Below are 16,438 nucleotides of genomic sequence, written 5' to 3'. Positions count from 1 at the left end.
CCACTTCTGGGAGCCCCTCCATTCATCTCCTGCTCACCTGAACCCTGGTGCTACCCAGAGTTGAACTCTTGACCCTCCCATAAAGAGTGTCTCAGGCCTTTGGAACTTCCCTATTGTCCCTTCCTCACCTGAGTCTGTCAGTGAAGGGGTTGTCACACGGTCGAGGAAGAGTTCAGCCTGGTGTAGCCAGCTCCACGGAGGTGGTGGGGAAAGTGCTCTCTCCAGCACAGGCTCTAGTAAGGGGCTGTTGGCCTCACATGGCCCTCAACCTCCAATAAGTGCCCAGCGTGCAACTTCTTTTTCTCTCACCTCTCCCTTTCACCGTGTCCCCCTCCCTGCCATGCAGCTAGTACCACCTTCCACAGGATGTCTGTCCAATGTGCCAAGGCCTCGGGCTTCCCAGGATAAAGGCCTGGATTCCTACAGCTCTTCCCTCTGCAGCTGGAGCTGGCCTCAGCTGCCCACTTCTCCCCGCTGAGCCTCTGCAAGGCTCTGCCCACCACACTCCTAGAGAAGCTGGCCTGTCATGGATCCTGTTCTTGGGGACATGAGAGAGCCTGAGGACAGCAGAGATAAGCCCCCAGGGCCGGGGACTTCCTAAGAATGTTTACAAAGTGAAGAGATGAATGTGTGGTCATGAATAGTCCAAGACGGTAGGGGGAGCTGAGGGCAGAGGCTCTGGGCCGAGGTTGATGTGTATAGGGGAGTCCTAGTGGGGGTAAGCCACAGGAATGAACACATCAAACCCCCCTCTTCTACTATTCCATGGACACCACCTGGCCACCCATGGGGCCTATGAGTGAGGGTTTTCAGGTGGGTGCAGAGGGAAGCCATGTGCTGGTCTGGGCTGGCTTGCAAGTCAGGTGAGGATACCTTCTTTCCCACTTTGATGAAAGTCCTGGCAGGTGGCCTTCTTGGCCCAGGGCATGGGGGAGGAGCAGAAAGAACAGGCAGTGGGTGGGGGCTCTCCCAGGCTGTTCTGGGAGATGCTGGAAGAGGGGTTTCAGTATCAGAAACAGTGATGCCATCTGATAGCAAGTGGTACTGTACCAAACAGGGTGCCTAGGGTTGGCAGCCTAGAGCAGAGCTAAGTCTGGGGTAAACTCCCAGGCCCTTGGCCCCTGTGCTTAGGCAAATGTTTCACCTTCTCACCTGCTTCCACCTGCTCTGCTACCCCTAGCTGGCCCAGGGCTCTCTGCTCTGGGTTTCCCAACTGTCACCGCCCCCCTGTAGCCACCTGTCTTGCCTGATGATGGCTTCTGGGATTTCAGAAAACACCGAACCTTTGAAGTCATCCCTTTGATATCGTCCCCAGGACCCTCGCCAAGATCAGAGTGTGCACCTGACTAGTAAACTAGAACCCCAGGGCAGGCCCTCAGGTTCACTAGGAATCCCCTCTTGGCTTGTGCTGTCCAGGTCCCTGAGTCCTGATGGGAACTCCCTAGCCCACTGTCAAGAACTCCACAAACCCCGTCCCTGGGGTCTGTGGTTGACACCTGGTTTCTGGGACTTGAAGATGTCATGATGGCCGCATTAGACACTTACACACGAATCCCCGCCCCTTCAATGCTAGTAGCATCTCTAGGGGAAGCTCAACTCTGCTTCCCCCCCTGCCGTGGTCACCTGGCCCAAGCAAAGTCACCAGAAGCCTTGATGATCCTCTAGATTCTACCCAGAGGCCAGGCAGTGGCATGGAACTATCTCAAAATGACAACCTGGACCTATGCCCACCCTACCTAACCTCGACTGGGGCCTGACCAGCAGTCCCTGGAAATGCCGTCAGCCCCCTATGCTGGTGAAGGTCACTGTTCCCTCCCCCCCACCTCCCACCTGCAGCTCGTAAGGACTTCATGTATGGGCAAGATGCTGGTGCATTTCTACAGTAGAGACCGACTGTACACCTGTACCCCTCCTCCCAGCACCTGAGCCCAGCAGGAGCCAGAGCACCTCAGTGTGTGGAGTGTTACAAGAGTGTGTTGGCCCACTCCAGAAGTCAGGAGGGAGCGAGGGCCCCAAGGAGTGACTCATGATTATGGAGGAGGTTTGGTCAAAGGGCTGGGATAAAGACAGGCCAGCCTGGTTAAAGGGCCCAAACATCTGAAGAGGAGCCATGGGAAGCCAAGAATTGGGAGCTCGAGTCTATGGGCCTAGGGCTATGTTGTCTTCTTCACAACTATCTCTCCCAAATGGAGTACACAACACAACATGGTGTGGGCTACTAGCATGGGGTGGGGCAGCGGCCTCTCATCTCAGACCGCATGTGGCCCAGGCCCTTGCTGGCTAGATAAGTTGGCTCCCAGAGGTGAGCAGCTGGTTTCTATTTCTCTGTTCTTGACCACCCTGGGCTCCTCACAGGAACGGAGCTCTATACAGTCCTCATGTCGAGGGTCAACCTATGCATCAGAGGGTACAGCAAAGCCTGGATCGACCCTCTGCTAGCCTGGGGTACATAATCATATGGCTGGCTTACTGTGACATCATGGGCTCTGGGAGAAACAGTGGGAGCTTCACCCCGTCTTCTCCCTTGCGTAGCTGCAAGGTAGACTTACCTTTCACCTCAGCCATCTCCAGTCTCACCCCCAGACCCCTCAATTTCTATGCCAAGTGAAGTCCCTTTGCTTTTGGTTGACACACCAAGTTGCATGCCCTGTACCAAGATGTCCCTACCAGCTGGACACTAAAGGCCATACAACTGAAGGCCAAGGGTCCAGCCACACACCATACCCCCCATTCCTACAGCTGAAGGTCCAGAATGCTCTTCTGTGGTTTCTGTCAGTTCTGAATTCACAGGCAAATTCTATGGTATCAGGACCTTCCTGACCCAGGACACTACAGGTGTGCCACAGTACACAAGAGTCCCTGCTGGGGACTCTTCTTTTTCTTACCATCTCTGACAATGACCCCTGTGGCTGCCAACTGCCCTCATTCATCTGCCCTCCAGCCTGGTTAACAGGGCCCAGATGTAGGACCTTATGGACATTCTGGGGCCGGGCAGGGCGGTACCAACATAGCCCACATGCTGACCTTTGCATGTCTTCCCATCTGGCTGCAGCGTGAATCCGACTGGGCAGCTGCACCGCACACCGGTGGCAGTGTCCTTGCACGTCCGGTCACAGCCTCCGTTGTTCACTGCACATGTCTCTGGGGAGCGGAGGGGAAAGACAAGAGTTGCTCAGTTTCCCCCGGAACCAGCTACCATCTTTTCCCATCAGTGAGAGCAGGGATCTAGGTTCAAGTTTTATCTGTTGGGACACTTCCTGAGCCAGTATTGTTCCCATAGAAAAGTCTGCAAACAGCTTAGGGCTGTTCTTGGGTAAAGATTGCTCACAGTGGGGGGGGGGGGGCTCGCTCTTAGGAATGGTGCTGAGATCAGCCTAGCAACTACTGTGTGATGTTCTAAATCTTTGCCCTGCATGGGTTCAGATGCCCAGACTTTTTGGTGGCTGTCAGAAGGCATGGGGGCTCCTATGCCCAGCCTGGTGTGAAATGGCTTTCCAGCCTGGCCATAGGGCTGCACATCATCCATCAAGCCAGGGACCTTCCCAGCCTCACATCTGTTCTCGCTGAACCATTTGCCAAAGCATCTGGTTTTCGTCCGCTTGAAGCCTGCCTAGTGCTTTTTTCCCTCCTTCTGCAAAATTCAAAGGGGCCAGAGTGGCTGGGGGCATAATGGAGGTCACCGGAGCTGCTGTGGGGTGAGAGTGAGCCTCTGCAGGCCCGCAGGAGACGGGCAGAGCTGGCTCTCCAGGACGTGGTGGCTCGCCCACCACTCTCCCAGACCTCACCTGGTTTTCTTCATGAGCACCTGGAAGGCTTGCTTTGCGGGAAACAGCGCCCGTGGGAGTGGGCTTCTCTGACCTTTACTGTGGGGCGGCAGAGCACCACTGAGCGCCCATCTCCATGACCCGCATTACCCTCATGCCTCTACCTCGCTTCGCCTGGTGCCTGGCTACAGCTGTTTCCTCGGAAGGTTCTCACTCAATTCTGAAAATGGCCTGGGTCTTCTCTGCAAAGACTTTGGGAGGGAGCCTGAGTGAAGGGATGAAGGGAGACTCTTGGATACCACGCGGCTAACTCCATCAGATCCATGGTGTCTTGCCTTTAAACTTGGCCCCAGAGAGGGTAGGGGTGCCGGGAGGGGACAGAAGCCTAATATCCTTGTGTGCATGCAAACACAAGCATGTTGTGTCTGCTAGGTTGCAGTGGTGCGCGTCACTATCTGCAGAGGCCAGGCAGTCCCCAAGGACAGCTTCTTTCTCAAGGCCAGCATCACTACTAGCCACAGCCATCCTGGAGGAGCTGTGGTTGCCACTAAAAGCAGAAGTCCTTCCCACCAACACTCTTCTTGGCTGACCTCTCTGAGGTTCAGGCTAGCACCTCCAGCCAGGAATGGGAAGTTTCTGTGAGTGGGTTTCTCTGTGGTGTTCACAACCTATTTCCTTATCCTTCATGGTCCGAGCCCTCTCTCCAATGCAAGCCTCTGAATTCCAGGCATAGAAAAGACCAATCTTCCTCACACTTAGGCAGGTGGGCCCCTATGCCAGCATGGACCGGTTCTAACTGGTTTGTAGCCTGTGTTTGTAGCCTCTCATCTCCACACAGATGCATTCACTGGGGCAGGATGGTGAGGTAGAAGGCAGTCCCACACCTGGGGGGTGAGGAGATGAGCTCCCCCCGCCCAGGGCTAAGGTGGAGATCAAATGAGCTCTCCACTTAAAAGTCATGAGGCCCAGGTGTAGACCTGGGGGGGGGGGGCTGCTCACCTAATGTTTCCTTTTCTGGGGTTAAACCAGAGGGGGAAATCCTGCCGCCCACCCCAGCAGAGAGCCTGCCAGCCTTTCATGTGGGGCAGCCCTCTGGAGAGGGGCAGAAAGGCTACCTGTCTCTGAAGTGTGGGTAATTACAGCTCAGTGACGGGGGATTGTGGAGGAGGGGGACCAGTGATACCAGCTGGGGCTGGGTGGGCCCTGGGCCTCTCTGATGGTAGGGGTGGGGTTTAGTCATTAGGAACTGTGTTCTTGGGAACCAAGCCTAACAGTTTGTGATTCCTCCTTTCCCTTTGACGGGGCTTGGAATTTAACTAAGGAGGCCCCATCTGCTCATTGGGTAGACTGAGGCTAAGATGGGGAGCTGGGTTCTGGCATAGTGGTCACCCATTCTTGCACACCCATTGCAAGTCATTCTCTCCCACGCCAGGCTAAAAGTCCTCGCTTTGTCCCAGCCAATGGCTGATGCACCAGCTTCAGGCTCTGAGTCCCCAGTGACCAGGAAGGCCTCTATGTCTGTTCTTGGGGGCCAGCCCCCGAGTCCACAGAACCTCATTACAATGATCACCAGAGACCAACCCCCCCCCCCCCATGTCTCACATCTCTGCCTTCTCAGTTCTTGAACCTCACTTCCTGAGGTTCAGAGCCTAGGCCCAGATGCACAGACCTAGTGGCAGCAGTGACTGGAATCTGCTTGGCTGGACTAAACTGAACACACAGCTCCCTGGGCACACGGTTCTACCTAATGCCCTTTAACCTGCCTCTGCCAGACCAGCTCCAGGGGTTTGTGCTGTCACACGTGTAGCTAGAAACTACTCCCAACTGTCTGTGTTTTCCCCTAGCCAGGGAGCTCCGTACTCCAGGAATGCTTTTCTATTCGTCCATTGAGTCTGAGCCTCTCCCCCCACCTCCCTTGGGACCTGGTCAAACTGCTTCTTCATAGTTCACAACTGCTGGTTCTACTTTTTACTGTGGCCATGCTGTTACTGTCCTATGACGTCACAGTCCGCCTTGCTCTAAGTAGCTCTTAGGAGACCATTCCCTGAGAAGTTCGGTGCCCAGCCTGTCCTCCATGGGCCCTCTACCCTCCTGTTGGACAAAGAAATCACTTCTGCCTTCTCCACCTCAGCCATATTGTTCTGGGTGAAGGGTATTACAAAATGTAACACGTGCAGAACCCAGAAGGTCCCCAGTGGGGCACTGGCTGGCAGGGTGAGACTAAGCATCCTGTCTCTAGAAACTTCCAACCAGAAGCTTCTGGGCACTGCGGACGGCTTCATCCGCAGTGGAGGACTGCACAGCTCTCATCTCCGGGGACCCTACCTCTGCCCCCCGAGAATGGAGGCCGCCTAGATCTGATGGTTGGCCACTACTGTCTCAGAGAAACTTGGAAAGCATTCCTTTCTACAGTGGTGGTAGATGGGGTTTGGAGGCTGTAGCAGGCTATTCCAGGAGTTGGGCTCCTCCTGTTTCTCATCACCCTAGTGGCCTTCCCTGAGCTGGGGATGGTATACAAGGCAGCCCGGGAAGGCCTGGGTCTGTCCAGCAGAACTGTGAGGCTGATGCTGGAGTCCAAGGGAAAGAGGGCTTCTCTCAAGGGTCAGGGCCAAGTCCATTTGTGATCCTGTGAGTTCCATCTCTCTCTGTGCCCTGGCTCCATCTCCGGCTGAAAACAACTACATGGCTCTTCCATCTCCTATCTCTCCTGTAAAAGAACTACCCACCTTCCAGAGGCACCCTCTCTCATCCACTACCCTCAGAAGAGCGAACAACAGTTCAAAACAAACAAACAAACAAACAAACAAAAGAAAACAAACCTGTCCCTTTTGCAGACAGAACTAAGGCTCCAAGAAGGAGTTTGTTCGGGTGGGAACGGCTGCCTCACTTGTGGCTCAGTGAGAAATAATGAGGGGGCCTGTGTTAAAAAAATGATTTAGGATTTCCAGATCATGTAACCACGGAAGGAGCTGGCATGCTCACACAGCATGAGCCTCAGGCCAAGTGAACAGGACTAGTCCAGGAGTGGGGCTTTGATGATGGGTTCCCAGGGTGTCTCAGTGAGGAAGCAGGGTGATGGCCCGAGGCAGGTGGAAGTCTGTACCCATGGTGCCATGATTCTGTTAGGAGGAGGCACAGGCAGAAGACCTGCTGTCTGGGAGCATCTCCTGTGCAGGCTCTGCAGGCTGGCACCACCATTGCTCAGCATGTTCCCTGAAGGACAGTCTTACCCAAGTGAGGATCAGCTTGAGCTGGGCAGTCAGACTGGTTCCATGTGCCCATGGACCATGTAAGCATGGGAAGCCCCTTTGCACACAGAGACTGGTTCCTTATCTGCTCAGAGACAGACTATTTACCATGTGGTGTTTGAATGGCCTAGAAACAAGGGCCGGAGGCACCAGTGCTTGATAGGCCGGTCTATAATTGTGACCGCTTCACTCTTGGTGCCAAGTTTCAGACCCTTGGCAGTGGAGTCCGGGATCCCCTGTCCATGGCTGAATCATGTAATAATCCTTTCCTGAGAGGTTGGAGGAATGGCTCAGACATTAAGAGCACTAGCTGCTCTTCCAGAGAACCTGGGTTCAATTCCCAGCACCCACATGGCAACTCACAACTGTCTGTGACTCTGGTTTCAGGGGATCCGGCACTCTGATACAGGCATACATGTAAGCAAAACACCAATGCACATAAAATAGAAATAAATAATAAAAACAACCCTTTCTGAGTGATTCTTAGCTGGGTAGATGTGCTTGGAACCCAACCCTGGTCTCATAGACACCCCAATCTGGTGGGTAGTGTAGAGGCCAAAAAGACAGTTCTTTGGCAATGAGGGAGGAGCCACAGAGACAACTGACCTACACAGGAGTCAGCTGCTTCCTAGGGGAGATGGCACAGGGCTAAGACCTTGATTTTCTCTGGGTAGCCCCTTTGGCCAAGCCAATGAAGTCACTGGGACTCAGAAGCCCACAGTCCCAAATTTTCAGAAGCCGGCCATCAAGATGACAGTATGCTTGGCTGTTCCCTCATCCACCATACGGCTCCAGGAAGAGCCATACCTGGGTAGCCCTTTTGCTCAGTGATCAGCACAGGCCCAGCATGGTGGGGTTGGCTCCTGGTTAATGATGGGATTAGCAAGCAGGAACTTGGAGGAGTAACACGGAGCATGGGAAATGAATCCTACCTACCCTGTGTCAGTCCTGGCAAAGGGGAGCAGGGATGAAGCTGGGGTAATGGGAGTGACCCAGGGTTTGGGCCCAAGGATGAGGCAGCTGGGCAGAGCACTGTGACAGCTTAACAAAAGAGCTGGGCACAGCCCACTGGCCAGTATGCCAGACTTTGTTCCTGCAAACTGGGGGCTTTTCGGCAGAGACCTGACTCCTCTCTCTAGAATGCTGTTCCCATTTGTATGTGCATGGGGCCCTCACTGAGGGCCCCAAACCTAGCATCTGCCTTGTCCCTTGAAGACATGGCCCTGGTAGGGAGCTGCCTCAAGCCCTGGTGGTATCTGTATAGGCTTCAGTCAGGGTGGGCCCATATGCCTTTCGGCCTCTAGAACTGGCTGAAGCAGCTGTGAAGGAGTCAGCCACTGACCCTCTCCATCTACCTACTGACTGACCTCTGACCCTCCCCTCCTCAGCTCCCATCACTCTGGTCTCTTCTCTTCTGTCTCCACTTGGGACATCTCAAGTTCAGCTGTCATTGGTATCATGTGGGCAGCTTTGGATCTGTCACTGTGCTGGGCTTAATGAACAAAGTCTCGCATGCCGTCCTGTCACTTAGCAGGGAGCAGCACATGGGTGGGGCAAGGCACAGGGAAAGACTCCGTGCAATGAAATGGGGAGTTTGGAAAGGCTAGGACTAGGTCCTCAGGGGAAGCAGGAGAGAAGATTGCCCATTTAGCACCGGTACTGCTCAGGACTGAGGCCAACAGGCCCGTGCAGCCATATTGCTCAAGGGTCCAGCAGACCTCAGAGGCAGTCATGGTGCTCCCTGGACTCACTTCCTAACAGCCTGGTGGTGGTGAGGGCCGTGAGGCTCTTGCTGATGGTGGCCTGGCTGTGCAGGTCCCATTCTTTAGACCCTAGCAAGACAAACTCCTATTAGAGGGACTGTATTCTGGAGTCCTGAGGGCTCTTGACTCTAGGGATTGTGGGAGTGCCAGGGAAGAGCGGCATGCATCTGAAAGGGTTAGGATGCTCACATGGTTGTTGGGAAGGCAGAACCCACCTTGGGGATAGGGGCCCTACAGGTCTGCAGAAAGAACTGGAAGGAGCCAGAGGACAACTCAGGCCCTGACATACTGTAGCCTGCAGGAGGACAGACTCCTTGTCTATACTGAATCCTTATCTATAAGGAAGGACAATGGAGGCTTTTCCTAAGGGCCAGGAGGCAGGAACAGTGACCTCAGGGCGCAAGCCTGTCCCTGTCTTCCTGCTCTCTTGCTCTCTTTCCCTAGCTGTGAGGGTCAGGTTCCGGGGGAGACAGAGGATGCTCCCAGGAAGCCTTTCTCTAGAGTCCCCCAGTCAGTGCCCCCGGAAGGGAAGGTGGGGGAGGGGCAATAACGTGTCTGTTCCTATGCACGGCTCAGGGAAGAACCCAGGCAGGTCACACAGCTGGTGAACATCTGGATCTGCTCTTCCAGGTTACACAGTTGGTGAGTATCTGGGTGCGAGCCCTTTGTCTATGCGGGGCTATCCTCTGGCTGGGTGTGACCCAGCGGTTCTGTGAGGAGTCCGAGCAGCAGCAGCTAACACTCACTGAGCGTGCCCTTGCCTGAGCATGCACAAGTGGACAGGCCCCAGTGCCTGAGTAGAGGAACTGTGTGTGCCACTGGATACCTGTGGTTAGCCAAGAGGCTGCTCCACAGAGGGAAAGCCCTGGTTTAGTTGTTAGTGGTTGCTCCGGGAAAATGATCCCTGGGCTAAAACTGATCTGTGGTGTCGGACACGCAAACCTCTACGCAAGGCAGCTTACGTTTGCTCTCCCAGCCTGTGAGCCCCTGGGGTGATCGCCTTCCTGGAAGGGTTCAGATTGGGTTCCTGGCTGATCTTTGGTAACCCCATGCTTCCTCGGGTCAGTTCCACTAGCCTAGCAGTAAGAGCTGACCAAGGCCAGGCAAGGCCCTGGGTCTCTCTCCTCACTACTGTGCCTACCTCAGGTTTGATTCCCCACTGGCATTCCACAGACCTGACCAAGTGGAAACACTGAGAAGATAGAAAGGCCTGTAACTGAGTATTTGCTCTGGGCTACACACAGGGCCACAGGGCTTCTTCAAGCTCCTCCAAGTTCCTCTGGGGGACACAGCCCTCACCCCAGCCCAATCACAAGGGAAAGTGAAGCTCAGGGATGTGAGGTGACCCTGGCGGGTGCCTGGGGAACCAAGATGGCAGCCATAGCAGACTGAAGAAGTTGGGCCAGAATGAATTTGAATGAGGAGCCCTGCTGTGTGGCTGGACTTCTGTCTAACCACGGGGCTCCATGCTGTAAAAACAGACACACGTCCTTAGCAACAAGCTCCGTCTTGGAGGCCCAACATGAAGCCATTCCCTGCCCTCAGCCTTGTGACTTTACCCAAGTCAGTCTCAGAACCCTGCTTGAGAAAAACTTGAGAAACTGCCTGCCTGCTCTGGCCTGCACACTCCATTCCTGGGCTCTTGGCTAAAAGCAGAAGGGGAGCTGTAGCTAGGGGTACAGGCCATGCCTTTCCCATAGGGAGACGATAGCTTCTAGGTAGGCTGGGAGGAAAGAGCCTCATGGGTTTTCTGTTTCTACATTCAGGCTCACTAGATTGGGGTGAAGGAGGGCTGTGCCTCTTTTTCTGGAACCTTCCATTTGTGGCATGCAGATACACAGAGAGTACAACAGGAGTCCGAGATGGGCAATGTGGTTAATGGCAGAGGGCTCTGAGGTCATACTTCAGAAGGTTTGGGGGCACACAGGTCAGATTCTGAGGGGGCAAGGAGCTGAGGAAAGAGGTACAGTTCATGCCAGGGAAGATGGTTGTGCCTACAGCTAAGCATCAGTGGGATGAGAGTCAGGGAGGAGGAGGCTGAGCCTTTAGGGAGAGAACTGTGGCAGGGCAATGAGAAGCAGGCACAGGCCCAGGACAGAAAAATCCCTGGAAGGATTGAGGCCTAGGAACATCTGATTGTCGAAGTGCCAGGCTCCACTATGATGGGTGGGACATGGGACATGGGAGAAGAGGACCTAAGGCAGAGTTGCCTTCTCTCTGTGAGGCTCACTCCTCAGCGATGCTATCCCTCAGCATGCTGTTAGACAGCCAAGGGTCCTCCAGTCAAGCTTGGTCACCAAGTCCAAAAGTGCTGCTTCTGTGGCTTTGTGTGGCTCCTACATTACAAGCTCCAGTTTCTCTACCTGGGGTCAGCCAGAAGGTTTCTTCTTTTTCCATTGGTAAACCCTGCCAGGACCCTACACCTTTGCCCACTCTGTTTTAACAGCCATTCACTTAACTCCTATCAGGGCCAGATGTATGTATGACCAAATAAAGGAGGGACTCAGGCCTTAGAGAGGGACCCAAATGACCAGCCACGTGTGGGCTCTGTCCGGTGTCTGGGTGGAGCTTGGTCACCTGATCTTTTTCAATGGTGTCCGGTTTCTAGAGTTCTGTGGGCAGTTAGGCAGAGAAGGGACACATAGTTGGGGCAGAGTGGGGGTGTGAATGAGGACATGGGGAAGGCCCTGGGCTGGATCATCGAGAGAACCGCTGTGGACTCTGTCTTAACAGAGGGTCCTCTCAGCTTTGGCCGGATCACCTATTATAACTCAGAACCATGTGGCAAGAAGACCTTGGCTGACAGGACCGTGTTAAAGGCCCTGTGCTGGGAGGCCTCCTTAGACTGTTTGGTCTGAATGGAATCTAGTTCCTCTTGGGTCTCTTGAAGGATCTCTCCCCACTCCCTCCAGAAGGATAAGGATAGCTTCCTCCTCTCCCTCAACCAATGGGGTAGCATCCTGCTGTCCCACCAGGAACAGAGCCACTTCTGTCCTAAATGAGCATTGTGGCCTCCCTCAACTACATGCTTTTCACCATGGTCAGCTGACCATCCCTGCCCTGCCTGGTGTTCCCAGAAGTGGGGTTCTGAGCCTGAGAAGCTACCAACACCTTTTCATTAATGATGCTGCAGGCTTGAGTCAAGACTGGCTCACTTCTAGGCTCTAAACTGGGACCCTTGTAGTCAAAAATCACACAGTTCAGGCAAAGAGTAGGTAGGTCCCCAGAAGGAGCTGAGAGGATTGGAGACTGACAAGTGCCAGGGGCTTTAAGTCTCTCTCTGTATTGTGTCCGCTGGACTTTTGTGTGTTCCCTGGCTCTGGCTCACAACTGTGAGGTTGATAATGGACTTGTAGGCATCTAAGGGATGTGGCCTCTATGGTCAGGGCATGGAATCTCTCTTGGAGAGTTCCTGGTTCTAATAGCTAGAGTCAGAGGTGTGGTCTCAAGCCTGCACCTCCATTGTGGAGCTCATGATGAGAAGCCACTGCCAGAGGGATGTATGGTGCTGGGCACCCACAGGGAAAGGAGGTTCTCCTGGCCTGAGAATCAGCCTGCTCCAGATGAGCACAGAAAACCAGAGGGAGGCAAGGTAGGAAGTATGGGGTGGGGAGAGCCACTCCCTCACCATTGCTTCCTGAGGGGTGCACCCCCTGCTTCCAGCTTTCTCACTCCCCCAAAAGGCCCCATCCACAATGGCTTCATGGCTTGAAGAAACCTGTGAGGTCATCTTGACAGATATGTGACAACAGAATGGGTGCCCTTGGCTCCAGTGAACTCTGAATACTCAGGGCCTTGGCCCCATCTTCTCTCACATCACATCCTCACCTTGGTCCTCTGGAGGAGAGCTGGTCAGGTCTGGGGTCAGAGACACAATCTAAGCAGTCACGTGGCCCAAGATCTGGCCTGTCATGAAATTTCCTGTCCCTAATACTCCTCTTCTATTGCCAGATGCTGTCCTTTGTCCTGTCCTCCCTCCCTCTCATCTTGGGACCCTAGAGGGACCAAGCCACCTCCAGATTTAGACTCTACCAGGACAGTATGCTGGCACACTCTCTCTGAGGCTAACATTTGACTCAATTCTTCTTCCCCTTCCTGACTATCTGGCCTTCCACACATGGCCTGGCTCTGATGTGCAGGCGTGCCCTGACAAGCATGAAACAAAACAGGGACGGTCACCTCTGCTATTCTCCAGGTCTTGCATCTATTAACATCACCTGGGAGCTGTCCTACCTCACTGGGGGTTGGCGACCAGCTGGGGGCTAGAGTCCTAGGGTACCCTAACTCCCTTCACAGGGGCCTATTTCGGAGAGAATTCCTGGGAATTCATGTGCTTTCCAGCTGGGGCCTCCACATAAGAAGACCTCCCCAAGACCGTCAGGCTCCAACCTCCAGCCCCCTGGCCATGATCCCTCACAGTGCTCAGAGATGCACGGTAATGAGGGAGTCTCAGTGTACCCCTCCGAGAACTAGGGACTCTTCTACACAATTGTATGCTTACCAAGGCTTAGATGAGCCTGGCAGTGCCTCTGAGCAGCTTGTGACAACCCTGGTGGCTGTAGCTGTGCTCAGAAGGGGCCGTCAGCTGGTACAGGCTACAGGCTAGCAACCCAGAACCGGGGGCCCCACTGATGGGCAGGAAAAGGAGGGGATGCAGAGGCAGAGCCCTGTCTTATCTATACTCTGTTATTGATGCTCCTCCTCCCCTTCCCTTTCTCCTTGGGCTTGTCTAGCAGCAGCCCTGCCAGCCTCCCCTGATACTCCAAGAGTAAGGTCAGAGGGCCATGCTGCACAGATAATCCCCTCCCGCCAGAGTCCCAATGGCCACTGAGTCTATGTGGCATTCTGACCCTGGGAGCCTAATGTACATGTTGGTTTCTGAGTAAGTGGAGGAGGCTCCTGCACTCAGGGTACCATATATGGGTACTGGGTTCTTTGCTATAATATACAAAGAAATAAATGTGTTTGATGGAGGGCAAAAAAATTTAAAAAGGAAAATAATGAGTTCCCTTCTGCAGTAGAGCTCCCCACATTCGCATACAACACACGGAGCCCCCATACCGCACGGACGTACATCCTCATGCTCACACACATTCACATGCTAGCACACATGCAGGCTCACACAGCGGTATACCTCCCCACCGGCATCCACACCGTCACACATCACTCCCCAAAGCTGGCATGTACACACACACACACACAAGACCGCACACCAGCACCCCCCAGGCCAGCACTCATTCGCACTCACCCACACACCCAAAAGGGCAAGGAGAACAAAGGAAGTGGAAGAAAAGTGTTACCCATGAGGAGCCGCCGTTTCACCCGCTTGTCCACATCAGCTACTGACGTGGCATTGAACTGAGAGCGCTCAATTGCAGCCTCATCCTTCTCTAGAACACAAGTAAGGGACAAACACGGAGCCGGTGGTTAATGAGAGCCCACTTCCCGCGGCCCAAGACAGTCAGCCTCTTGGCGTGGCGCACACAAAGCCAACACAGCATGCCGGGCCAGCACGGTGCCCTCGCCAAGGGCTAATCCCAGGAACTTTCAGGCGGGTGTGCTCAGGGCGAAGCAAAGAGGAAGCAAGGGTGGGAGGGATGGCATGCAGACGAGAGAGGTGGCCACAACACGACCTGGACACAGTGGGGATGCAGGGTCTGTGTGCAGCCAAGCAGGGTATGTGGCTGAGGTCAGCAGGAAGCCTGTGTGGAGGATGCAGAAGTGGAGAGCATGCCATGGGCTCACAGAGAGAAGCGGTTACAGGTCCCTGAGGCTCGAGCAGGTGCAAGACAAAGCAACAGGACAAAGGGATAGGTTTGCAAGGTCTGGTGATGGATATACCTGGGACGGCAGATGCCCTGTTACAAGGATGCTGCCACTCATGCAAAATTAAGAACAAAAACTCACAGAGAAACGTACACATACATACACAGAGAACACTGGATCCCATTGGACAGACAGAAAATCCAGGGGATCTGGGCAGCACTGGTTGCCTGCTTGTCTAGAGGACCAGAGCTAAGCATTCAAGTGCTCAACAGGGGACTGCAGAGAAGGGTCAGTTGTTGTGGGAGCGTGCGGAAGGGAAACGGCTCGGGCCAGCCGGGGAGCCTCCAGCCACTGGGCACGGAGCTGTGCCAAGACGCTTTGCTGGGATTGGTGACAGGAAGGAAAGCAGGACGGGAGGTTTCTCATCCTGGCTAGGAGTTGAGGCCACAGTGGCTGGAGCTGGGTAGGGGGCTAGTTTCTAACCAGAGGGGACTAACAGGAAATATGGGATCGGGGAAAGAGATCCAAGCAGGGACTGTCACATGCAGCAGGCGTTAAAAAATAAAAATAAGATGAGAAAGGACGGAGTGAGGAGGACACAGACAATAAGGGTTAGATCTGGGCTGGAGTTCATATGCCCGGCTGTTGTCTGTGCTCGTCCAGCGGCTGCAGAGCAGGCTCGACTGGACATGGGAGACTTGAGCAGACAAGACAGAGGGGAGGCCAGGGTGGCTCGAAGGAGCTCTGGGCAGGACAGTGAAGGGAGAGAGGTCAGAGGACAGAAAGTTCTAGATGGGATCAGGCTGCAATAGAGACACTGGTCTGAGACCTGGTTTGGCTTTTAGTTTTTTTTTTTTTAATTTATTTTATTTTTTGGTGATTGATTGGTTTGGTTTTGGCTTTTGGCTCTGAAAAATGATTAATGAATGTCAGTTATCAGACAAGACAGGCAATCAGGGACCATCACAAGAGAAGCAGCGGGAATGAGGTAAAATGAAATAAAAAAAAATGGCTGTCCGAGAGAAGAGGCCACACAGAGCTGGGGAGAGCCACCACAGGCAGTAGGACAGCCCCGACTACACAGGGGATGGCCTGGGATCCCTGAGTGGCCTAGCACCCAGCTTTCCAAGACACCAAGGAGCAGCGACAGGGGATGGGAAAAGAGAGCAGCTTTGGGACGCGTGTGCGTACATGGCTTCACCCAACACCTTTCTGTCACTCAAAAGCCCCTCTGAATCCCCCTCTAAGTTGATCATAAGAAATGGGACCTTTTCAAAGAAATATCGAGTGTGATCCCACCAACTCATTTTGGGTCCTAGCAAGTAAACCCTTGGCCCCAAACTCTGAAATTCCTTTTTCTTAGTTAAAAAGAAAAATCTTGCTGTTGTTTTTGAACAGAAGAAAAAAACATATTAGTAATTATTGCATAAAATAACTACAAATGTTCAAGCTGCCCTTGGGAACGTGGGCCCGGAAGGAGGAGGTGGCTGAGTTCCAATCATGGTTCCATGGAGCAAGCAGGTGATGGGACAGAAGCATTGCCGAGGGAGAAGGGACCTCAGGGGGGTGAGGAAGTCCTAGGGTGAGCCCACCATCCCAGAATGAGAAGCAGTCCCAAGCACGCACACCCCACGCAGGGTGCACACCTCCACCCTCACGGTGAGCCACGTGCTAGGACACTCAGTTTCTACATGACTGCGAACAGTGCTCACACAGACTCAGCGAGGCTGCTAAGAGTTTTTCACATTAGAAAATACCAGGCTTTGGGGGACAGACGAAGTCCCCAAGCTTGTCAAACACATTGCTGCAGACAATCCCCTGTGTTGAGTTTGAGGACAAGAAGCAACCCCACTGGGGAGACCCAAACCTAGGGAACATTGTCCCAGGGTACTGAGGG

General features: G+C 53.9%; 1 protein-coding gene across 2 annotated transcripts in view; it reads right to left on the bottom strand.

The window, feature by feature from the left end:
• Positions 1 to 16,438, bottom strand: part of Scube1 (signal peptide, CUB domain and EGF like domain containing 1) — a 119,507-nt gene that overhangs the window by 31,965 nt on the left and 71,104 nt on the right. Inside the window, exons 7-8 of one of the 2 annotated variants that reach the window (XM_005354433.3) lie at positions 14,076 to 14,165; positions 3,025 to 3,141 (exon numbers count right to left, since the gene is read on the bottom strand). In XM_005354433.3, the coding sequence (XP_005354490.1) occupies positions 3,025 to 3,141; positions 14,076 to 14,165 (207 nt within the window). The remainder of the gene's footprint in view (positions 1 to 3,024; positions 3,142 to 14,075; positions 14,166 to 16,438) is intronic. The other variant, XM_005354434.3, reaches the window with a different exon arrangement.

This window comes from Microtus ochrogaster, chromosome 15 (assembly GCF_000317375.1).
Source record: "Microtus ochrogaster isolate Prairie Vole_2 chromosome 15, MicOch1.0, whole genome shotgun sequence".
Taxonomy (NCBI): Eukaryota; Metazoa; Chordata; class Mammalia; order Rodentia; family Cricetidae; genus Microtus; species Microtus ochrogaster.
This window is presented reverse-complemented; position numbering and strand designations above follow the sequence as displayed.